Below are 10,837 nucleotides of genomic sequence, written 5' to 3' on the forward strand. Positions count from 1 at the left end.
GGCCTGGTTTGACTGCAAAATGTATAAATATTGGACCATCATTTTATGGCCTCATTTAAGGCAAAGAGAACATACTTTTTTATTTTGGTATTTAAAATTTTACAAAAAACACAATCAATGTACATTATGTATTATAAATTTTATGCAGAGCATCATTTAAGTTTACAATGCTGTAGAAAACCCATCCAAGAATACCTTGCCTTTGTTTCTAGACACGCATTTATAGGCTGTGTGTACATGTTTCCAGGGTTGTCAGTGGGTTTTTGAGTAGCAGGTTCCATCCAAAAACTAGGCGGCTACGAAACACTCAGAACTTGAAAACACACTCAGAACTGACCTACTAATATTTGGAGTAGCCGGTGCAGAGTTCCGAATAGACAGTGAAATCCGCCGGCTGCCGGGCTATTTTGACAACCCTGGTTTCCCAATCTCCATTTCATGCATTCCAGCCAACTGTGAGGACTTGAGGAGTTATGGGTAGGGGGTATCCATTGTCTGCTTTGAGTGAAGTATGTACAAGCACGAAGTGTTGAAAGAAAGTGGAGAGGAGCGAGGACTCTCCTCCACAGAGGCTCCTCGTAGGTTTTTGGTGGGGAGAATCTGCTGTGCAAAGTGAGTGCAGGCACAAGAATATGGAGAGAGCGGTGACAGGATGGATCTGTGCAATGGATATCTCTTCTTTTGCTCCTGCACTCACCTTGCCCAGCTTACTTTCACAAGGAACCCATGGGAACCTCTGCAGAGGAGGGGGGGGAGGATAGGTTGTTCAGCTCAATGGGGTTACTTAGGATCCCTTCTTTTTGTTTGAATTTTAAGGGCTGGAAAACCAACTTTTATGTCATTAATAACTCTTTTATTATGTACAGACTGATATTAATCTATGCACAGATATTAAAAACAATTTTGAAACATCTGGTACTGTGAGAAGCTCTTTTAAAATGTGGACTACAGCTTTATAGCTAACCAACCCATTACTTGTTGATATTAATAAATAATTATTTACAACTAAAGTCGTTTAAAAGCAGATGATGTGCCAAAAGTCCTTTGTGACAGGCGATGGGAAAGAAAGCTAACAACATCTTCACAAAGGCTTTTACACCCTGGTCAGTCGTATCTGAATTAGGAACAAAACAAAATGTGTATTAAATTTATGAACCACAAAGAATGTGGGTTTCAAACCAAAAACCCTCTGGGAAGGGCAGGGGTATGAATTCTGGAACAACGCAGTATGGTTCCTCATGATTGGGGTTTTCATTCCTATAGCACAGTAGTGGTACTTTGAGGAGAATAAGAATGCAATCACTATTAATTACATTTATTATTAATAACTGATCTACAGTCGTACTTGAACAGGGTTGAATGCTGATCCTTCCTTGGTTCCTGGGGTGGTTTTACTTTAGCCATGATCCTTCTTGCATAATCAGTGTTATGAATCCCTGCTTCTCTCAGAGCTTTCTCAACTCTTAGTCTTCTGTCACCAGCCACCTGCAACAGAAATTAACAACATGACCGCAGTGAGTGCAATCTCATTACAATCCCTTCCACATTTAGACACCACTCAGAGTAGATTTCCCCCTTCCCTCTTAGCACCTCTGGATCTTTCAGAGAAGTTGGAAGTGAATGTGATGTAAGCACATCTGACCTGTTTTTCATCATAGCCATGAACAGCATACAGTGGATGTTGGAGGTCAAGTTCTTCCTCGTACATACTGGCCACACGAGCTTGGGATGCCTGTGGAACACAATGATACACAGAGGCAATCATATGACTGTACTAAGAATCATGTTTGATGCAAGTTCTACATCATGTTTTTTAAATTATTATGTAAGCCTTACACAACAGAGTTTCTAGGTGCCAGAAAATTTTCTTTCACATAGATTAATTAGTAGCCTTGCCTAACAAAGGTGTACCAAGTGCTTTGAATGCTTATCAATGAAACAAAGCACATGAGAAAAAACTCCTGGCACACAGACTGGCTTAACAAACTATGTAGAAAGGAAGTTTTTTGGGGGGGGGAATTTTTTTTTTTTTTTTTTTTTTTTTTTTTTTTTTTTGATTATTAGATCTGACCATTAGTCCTGATCTGACTTTGCAGCAACTATTAGTTATAAATAAATAAATAATTAAATTAATAAATAAAATAAATACCTCAGTTGGTTTAAACAACCTCTCAGGATCATCCTCTACATGAACTTGGACCTAAGTTCAAAATAAAAGTCAGAACTGAAGTCTATATAGAAAGCATCAAAAAAGTACTGGGAGTGGGAAGGGTTAAAGATACCTTAAGATATGAAAACAGTTTGTTATAAAATATATCACATACCTGTTCTCTAAGTTTGTCAAGTCGTCTCTGTTTTTCTTTTTCTTGTTCAAGAGCCAGTTCCTTGGCTTGTTGCATTGCTTCTTGGTGTAGCTGTAACTGCTCCTGGCGGTATTGTACCCTGCAAAAAAGTTGCAAATAATATCACAGTTGAATCCTATAACTCCAACTCTTCAAGCGAGAGCGAAAAATTTTAACGAGCTACAGGCTCCTAAGCTCTTTGTGGTTAAATTAGAAAGAAAATGAGTAGTGAGGTAGGGGGAAAAAAAAAAAAAAAAAAAAATTTTTTTGTTTGGGGTTTTTGTTTGAAAAATTATGTCTTATGTCTATGTCATCAAAGATTGGTAGTTTTCAAAGGCTGCAGGGGCGATTACACTGTATTTTAATGCCAGTACAAGCTGTACCTTTCCCGATCTAACACAGCTTGCACTGCCATTTTTTCTTGTAGTTCCGCCAGCCTTCTTCTTTCCTCCTGAGCTGAAATTTCTCTTTCCTTCTCTTTTTGTTCCCTAAATTCCTGGATCTACAAAATTTGAAAATTGAACATATTAAAATTAATACAAAATTATTAATTTAATAATGAAAATATTATGTTTATTAAAGAGGTGGAGACTTTATGTGTGGATTGCCTTTTTGTGTCTGAACACTGCCAGTCAGAATTGAACTAATTCGTCAGTCTTCTAGGATATGGAGCATTAATTGCAGTGATAAATGTCTTAACCTGTTTGTGTTGCTGATCTCTCCGTTTCCTTTCCTTTTCCTCAGCAGCTCTTAGTTGTTCTTCTTCCTCTTCCTGTTGTTTTGCAGCAATAGCTGCTTGAAGCTTTAGTGCCTCTAGTTTTTGCTCTCGGAATGCAAGTACCTGAAGTGACAAAGTAATAGTGATTTTTAAAGCTTCAAATGAAGGCTTTGGAGCAAGCTTACTGTGTAACTTTTTTTTTTTTTTTTAATAATAATTTTTTTAATGCGTTTTTAAATTTTTTTAAAAAAAAAAAAAAAAAAAATAAAAAAAAATTATTATTATTTTTTTAAAAAGGCGGCAGTGATTTTGCCAAAAAATGGACATTGTAAAAACAATTCCAAATTTCACTTGCGCTTGTTTACATAAGTGAAACATTGTACTGCATGTGTTTTTGCAGTCTTTTGCTTTGTTTCTGAGAAAAAAACCTGTGTAAAAAACTTGTTATTTCCATTCGGCGTCTTAAGAACTTTCTTTGCTTTTAATTAGTAGCTAGAACAAACAAACTACTAAACATGCTGACTGGAGAAACCAAGCAAATACCTGTGTAAATAAAGCCAAGGCAATGTTTTACGGTTGAAAACAAACTAACATGTGAATTTTGAGGTATGTTTTGGCCATATTCAATTGTAGTTGAAAATCAATACCCACCTTTTTCCACTAGCCTTTCAAATATTGATGCAGGGGAGACTGGTAGCCAAGCCAAGGCACTAAAATTAGGTTTTGGCACCAGGTAGCATCCTACTAGCCATTGGAGTGAAAACGAAGTAGAATACCTGACAGTTGCGACGCACAGCTAAACCAGTGAGTAAGTTAGTGTCGAGCCCTGTGATGTCAAAACAACATTTACCACTTCTCAATTTTTTAGCTTTTGATTTTTGGTATGTCCTTGAGTGAGCTTTTCCTACCAGGTTTTAAATTGAATTATAAACTACACTGAAGTTAAACAAACCTTCTCATAGAGCTCTTGGCATATGTGCTCCTGCTTCTTTCTTGTCTTAGCTTTCTCCGCAGCGTCTTCATAAGCTGTCCATGCATCAACAAACGTAGCTTTCACCTTCACAAGTAAGTCTTCTCTGTGGTGAGCCCAGGCACGAAGTGTACTGTGAAACTGCTCTTGGTAAAATTTGTGAGCAAGAAACCACTCTTCATGTTCAACCTAAAACATTAATAAAACAAGAAATGATCACAAAAAGTGAGGCAGAGTATACTGAAATATGTACTGAAGTAGGAAGTCAAGGCTAGGCAGTTCAAAAAAGGATTTTAATTTAATTAAATGTTCCTTTAGAATCATGATGATCAATGTTCTTTATGTTAATCTTTATCTTATCATTTGTCTGCTCAAGAAATTAAATTATGTTAATCAATTCTGAGATGATAAAAGGGTCAGCAGGGGCATAGTTGGCTTACTGAAGAGTTGTAGGCCTGACGGCCTCAAAAAGAACCTCAAAATTGCAATCTCGCAGCACCTAAAGTTTGACATTTAAAACAGAGAAGAATGGGTCACTATTACTCACTGCCAAATATACAAACGCACTTTATGTTTAACAACACATACCTATCATGTGGCTACTCTAGATCACTCTAGAAGTCTCTACTTACTCACAGACCCGTTAGAGAGTTCAAAAGTTTAAACTACGTGAAATTTGTATCCATAGAACTGTATATGTTACTTTGTTATTTTTATACATTTTAAACGGCTTGGTTTGTTCCCGGAAAATGGGACTTTCCGGAGGGTGTGTCAAACTTGACACAATTTTAAAAGAACATGGCTTGGCGAGGATGCTTGCGTCGGCAGAAAAATTGACTGTTATGGTCCATTCAAGAACATTGTTTGCGAAGAATCGGCGAAGCAGAAGCACCAAGAATTGCTCCCAGAAAAATACAAACATCTATGGCTTTGCCGAGAAAAATATGGACATCTGTGGCTTAACCGTTTTATCTCGAAATGAGAGAATTATCGAGGCAAAAAACGCGAGTTTCCATTTTTAACCAATATTTTGGTTTCACAAAATATTACATAACTATCATTCCAACACTTTTAACAATTCCCAAAATTAAGGTTTCAATACACTTGTAAGGATCTGATCTTTACAACAAAAACTAAACACACAGAAATAGAGCTGGGGGTGATCTGTGATGGGCTATTGTCCCTTCCGGTCACGTTGCAAATATTTCTAGTTGCTTCATGCAACAGACACCAATGACAGTTAAGTGCTGGCAGTTGGGGGCCACTAGATTATTGTAAATACAGTCAGTCCTTACCAGCTGTGAGCAAGTTTTATGTGAAAGTTCTCTCATCATTCTGTCAATGTAAAGCATCCTTCTGTTTGGTAGCTCAGGTGGATACTGTTCCATTAAATGGACAAAGTGTAGATGATCATGTTTTGACCATCCACCTGTACTAGAACTGAAAAATAATGCATTACTGTTCTTTTCAAAACCATGCTTACTCCAGAATTTAAATCTAAAACGATGGTAACATTTTTTGCATGGTGAGGCGTGGTGGCCTACTGGTTAGTGCGCTTGACTCCGAGTCAAACGGCCCGGGTTCAAGGCTTGGCGGGGGGCAAGACACTTTACTCTCACAGTGCCTCTCTCCACCCAGGTTTATAAATGGGTACTGGCGAATTTACTTCTGGTGGGTAACCCTGTGATGGACTAGCATCTCATTCAGGTGGGAGTACTGCAATACTCCTAGTCATTAATGCTACGGAAACTGGGATAAGCTCCGGCTCTAGGGCCACTTGGCTCGGACACTGACTTTACCTTTTACTTTTTGCATATGACTGATGACAACAAAAAACAATCAAAATCAACTTCAGAGTTTGTGGTGTCTGACATTTGCAGGCTGCAGTCTTTTCACTCCGGTTAGCCTACTATTCACTCCAGTTAGCCTACAGCTGTAGATAGCACTTCAGTTAGCGTGTTTACAGTAAGCTTTCAATAATACCGGTAGTCTGCAAAATGTCAGACACCACAGAGTTTGCATGCTTTTTAAATGTGCAATAAGGATAAAATACTGCTCAAGTTCATACTTACTGTTTGGCATGTTGATATTTGACACTCAGGTATTCTAACTGAGCTTCGTATTTTTTATCCAACAGAAGAAACTCTTCCAATACATTCATCTTTAACTGCTCATCAGGACACTCCAGATCGTATGCTTCATCAGGAATTCCTGTCTCTGTAACAACATCTGACATCACACCCATTCCAGTTATTTCATGTAATGTTAAACCCTCGAGTTCTTGCTCGAGCTGTTCTTGTTCCATTTGTAGTTTCTCCATCACAACTTGCTGCTGCATCTTGACTGACTCCACAACTTTTAGCACATCTGAGTGTTCTTTATCAGCAACTCCTAAAAGAAACACCAGAACCAGTTATACCGTATTTTCTGGATTAAACGCCCCCAGCATCTATTTCAAACTTAGCCTGGTGGACCCGGCGTTTATTTGACTGCAATTTATTTGAGCCCAATGTTCATTAAGCAAGGGTATTTATTCATTCTTTTTGACAAACATGTATCTGGCTAATATCCCTAAAGCTCATTTTACCTCAAATAAACACATGAGACACCTTAGAGAGAGGGCATTTATTCGGTACCCGAGATCTGATAGCTGGAACATGCTTTATTACTATGAAAATCCCCTAACTGTAGAATGGGCCCAAATTTTTTTAACACCACTGCAACCACTTTTGTTGACAAATTCCTGAAATTTATGTGGCGCAGTGGTGCATCTCCTTGCTGCCACCATTGTTAACGGTTTATCACTTGAGCTACGCTGGAAAGTGATCTTGGTTAACTACCAATATTTTTTTTCCGCAGCAATGACATCAAGTTACAACCAAACTGTCAACGTTACTACTTAAAAGAAATAGAAACATTTCTTTTAAAGGAACTTTTATTGAATTGCTCATCCTGCTGACTGTTAAATTCAATGACAATGATAATAGCACCAAAATATGTAATAAATGAGTTGTAAATAACATATCCAAAAATCAACGGTTAGAATTCTTCTATGAAAGTAGGCAGGGCAATAGAACAAAATGACTGGGGCAGTGATATGAAAATTTGGGCCCATTCCACAATTCCTTGATTTTCATAATATTAGCTGAGTAAACTTTTTAACTGACCCATCAAGATTCTGTCTCTGCTTTCTCCAAGCCAAAACTGCAAATCCTCTCTTAAATCCCATAAGGGTTGTATAGTGCTCTTTTTGAACTCATTGGTGTCTTCACTGAGAATCTCCTCATATGTTTCCAAATCTTGGAAAAATTCCTTTATTGAGCTGTAATCCAATGGACTCCCTGGCCGCAGGGCATCAATATCACTTTGCAGTTTGCGCTGTAAGCTGTGAAGTCTTATTTTTTCCTTTGACCAACAAGCTTTATGCTGTTGAATAAGATTCTGTTCTTTCTTCTCTTTGCTGGCTTTTGTTATCTTTTCGACCTTCTGAAAGGTTTTATTGCCAGCTGCCTTTCTAAGCTGAGCGATGGCTTGAAGTTTGTCATAGTTAGCAGGTCTATATCGGTTACTGCCTTGTCCTTCTATAAAACGATTCACTAGTGAACTATCTGAAAATTGAAAAAAACAAGTCATAACTGTTATGGTGTTAAAATATTACAGCGATACATTTGTGCCATCCACCCCTCTTACCAAATGACCCTAGTCCTGGTAGGATATCGGGTTGGGAGTTGGGGGGTGGGGAGGCTCAAACTTTAAAAAAGTTGTTTAATTTGCTTTGTTCAAAACTAGTATTTCTTTGATTGCACTTAATGAACTTGACCCATACCGTATCCCCAAAAGTAGATTCTGGTACCTTTAGGGTGGTCCTTTTAAAAGTTTCAACAAATGCCCCATCACTTTTTTAAGTCCTTAATTTTCAAACTGAAATGTAAAGCAATAGCTCTATAAAGCTGTTTCCAAGTAAGTATAATTATGCTAAACTTATTTGTTTTTATTGGTTCTTAAAGGAGTTCTTCTTTCGGGAATCGAAACTGGTTTTTCAGCTTTAATCTCTACTTGCTGGTTGATGGGTGTATTTTAGAAATCGATAAATTTAAACCCGGGGGATATTAGAAATGTTTGTTTCTCGAATTCTACACATGTTAAAGTTGTATATACTTCCATGATTTAATCCATACCTGCGGCACCGATGGCACTTCTATGGAAGTTTACGAACTTCCTAAGATCCCTTCCGCTCATTCAAGCAAAGGTTGGTGAACTACATCCTTACATTTCCAGAAAATGCCCATTGAGAACAGCCTTCACAACATCAACAACACTTCAACCAGGCGCCATTTTGAAAAGTAACGTTAGCCTCGTTTTCATGCTTAGAAAGCCAAGTTGTCTCATTTCCATGCTGGGCAAGATGGCGTCAAGACCTTCGAGTCGAAGTAAAAAGTCGAAGCGTTCGGCAAGCCCTGCTGCGGCGTCTGTTACTCCAAACAAGCGGAAAAGGCCATTAACTGTAAGTTAATAAATTTTTTGAACGTTCTGCTGTTATATTCTTACGATATTTTTCTTTTTCAGCCGTGTGTGGCGGACGATTTAGATTCGACGTCAAGCAGTCCTTCTTCGTACAGTGTTGTGAGCGAAGCAAGCGGTCAACCCAACGGACAATTTGTCTTCAAAGACACTAATTTCGAAGTAAGTTGAGACCTGTTTTATCTTAGAACAGTTACAATAACTGTAGCTAGCAAGAAAACAGAAGAAAACTACACTTGATACAGTGAAAGAGAAACTTCATGAATTTTAGGTTTCAATTAATTTCGGAAGAGGGAAGGCAAGTTTGTTTGTTGCATATGATTTTAGGAAAGGATGATTACTAAAATTGTGTCTGCGCTTGTTTCTTCTACAGCACTCAGGGGTAAATGCAGGCAAGAAAAAGATTTGGAAAAATTTAAAACAAATTATGACATTAGAGAGAGGACTGCCATGGAAACAAGATGACCCAACATGTGAGTGGTTAAAGGAATAGTTCTTTATAAGGAAGGCACTTCGCCTGGTTTCAATAATTTCTCATTCCCAGAGCCTGCTGCGCATTCCCCTAAACCAGCGGTCAGGAAGCTCAACCGCTCTGGGCTTATCCTGTTTCCGGTTTGATTGTGCGCTTGCGCCAGAGGTTTTGGTGGAACGAACAAGTTTTTAACAGCCAATCAGATTCAGTCGTCTTTTTGGCGAGTTTTCAGATTAGCCCAGAGGTCCTGATCCCTGTTGCAGACCAGGGGGATCGCAGCCTCTGGGGACAAGATTGTGGTTTCTACTGAATCAATATTGAATATTGCTTCCCCTCCCCCCTCAAATGGCATGCTACTCCATTATGGGTTAACCACCCTCCCCCCCCCTTCCCCAGTTAGGAATTTCTCTATGGCTATTAATTTATTGTAAGTTAAACCATTCCTCATTCTTATCATCCCCACAGGATTTAATTTGATAATTTTGTAATCTCTTTGTAATCTAGCTCCAAAAATCATGCCCTTTGATCAGAGCCAAGTGCACAGAGTCCTAACCTTTAATTATCAGCAGGTTAATTAGAGCTGAGTGAGAGTCTGTGATCAATTGATCGTAAAGTAAAAAGAGAGAGGAAGTGGGGCTTAATAGAGAGGAAATTTCTTGCTTTGATAAAAGAGGGGGAGCTTATCTAAGTAGAGGTGCTTTACAGGGTTTTACAGGAACAACATAATTTGATTCTTCTACTGTACCACTGGTAGAAAGAATCTTGCTCTTGACATTTAAGATGAAATACAATAAAATGTCTTCTTTGTTTTATTTACAGATAGCAGTGTAGAAGCTCCACCTTCATTTAAACCAGCCAAAAAATATGCTGACCTCTCTGGCTTACCAGTAAGTGTTTAAAGATTTTAATATAAAATGATTAAAACTAATTTTTTTTTCACCAAATATCCCACGTACAAGATCTTGATTTGTACTATAGCATTTTCAGGTATTTCAAAAATAAAACTGGATAGAATATTTGAAACAATTTCTTGCAAAATCTGTAGAGCAGCTAAATTTTTAACAAATCAAATTTTTGTGCTTTTCAGGCAAAATACAAAGACCCAAGGACTGGAATACAATACAACAACTCTATGGAGTTTGGCTCAATTCGCAGTTTGCCGATGGATATTGTCAACGGCTACCTGGCTTTGAGGAAAGCAGCCCCTACATAAAATAAATTAATTATTGATTTTTATTTGACTAATTATAAAGAATATGAACAGAGTTTTGTAAATATTATTGTTATATTTTGAAATTAAAAATACAAAGTATCTCCTCAAGTTATCATTTGTATCTCAGACTAGACTGTTAGCGATCAAGTAAATGGTGTTGGGTGGAAAGGAAAAAAGTTGATTAACCACTAAACAGTTTTTCTTTTTTCTTCTTTTCACCTTCTGCTATTTATAACAACCATCTTGTTCAGTTGTATATGCATAATCTGGGAGCCTGAAGCCAGCTAGAGCCTTGCTAAAGAATGCTATTCCTACTCCCTATTCCCTTCCCCCTAGAGTACTCAAAGCACTTAACTTAACTTTGATAACACTACAGCAGTGTGCAAAAATGCAGGCTGCAGACTGGCACTCTGGTTAACCTGAATGACACTTCAGTTAGCCTGAATAACATTCCGGTTAGCCTGAATGAGGCTCCAGTTAGCTTGTTTACAGTTAGCTCTGAACGGTATCCGGTCGTTTCGCCTACAAGTTGTTTCGCCTACAGGTTGATTCGCCTACAGTGAAGTCGATTCGCCTACACAACCTGAGTTGTTTCGCCTAC

The 10,837-nt window shown here is 38.1% G+C and overlaps 2 protein-coding genes across 2 annotated transcripts; one reads left to right on the forward strand and one right to left on the reverse strand.

Moving 5' to 3' along the window:
- Positions 1-88: 88 nt before the first annotated feature.
- LOC144659596 (coiled-coil domain-containing protein 148-like) lies at positions 89-8,349 on the reverse strand. Its single transcript, XM_078520065.1, has 12 exons — positions 8,209-8,349; positions 7,198-7,638; positions 6,103-6,421; positions 5,326-5,470; positions 4,013-4,219; positions 3,043-3,183; positions 2,726-2,844; positions 2,325-2,442; positions 2,150-2,200; positions 1,643-1,732; positions 1,346-1,485; positions 89-1,114 (listed from the first exon to the last, which is right to left on the reverse strand). Exons 1-12 carry the CDS (start codon positions 8,267-8,269, stop codon positions 1,105-1,107), a joined length of 1,842 nt encoding a protein of 613 aa, XP_078376191.1. The 5' UTR covers positions 8,270-8,349; the 3' UTR covers positions 89-1,104.
- On the forward strand, positions 8,210-10,344 carry LOC144659606 (uncharacterized). The gene is made up of 5 exons (XM_078520074.1): positions 8,210-8,534; positions 8,597-8,713; positions 8,925-9,024; positions 9,843-9,910; positions 10,111-10,344. Exons 1-5 carry the CDS (start codon positions 8,220-8,222, stop codon positions 10,234-10,236), a joined length of 726 nt encoding a protein of 241 aa, XP_078376200.1. The 5' UTR covers positions 8,210-8,219; the 3' UTR covers positions 10,237-10,344.
- Positions 10,345-10,837: the final 493 nt, after the last annotated feature.

Source organism: Oculina patagonica, chromosome 7 (genome assembly GCF_052425735.1).
Source record: "Oculina patagonica isolate OP01 chromosome 7, crgOcupat, whole genome shotgun sequence".
NCBI lineage: Eukaryota > Metazoa > Cnidaria > Anthozoa > Scleractinia > Oculinidae > Oculina > Oculina patagonica.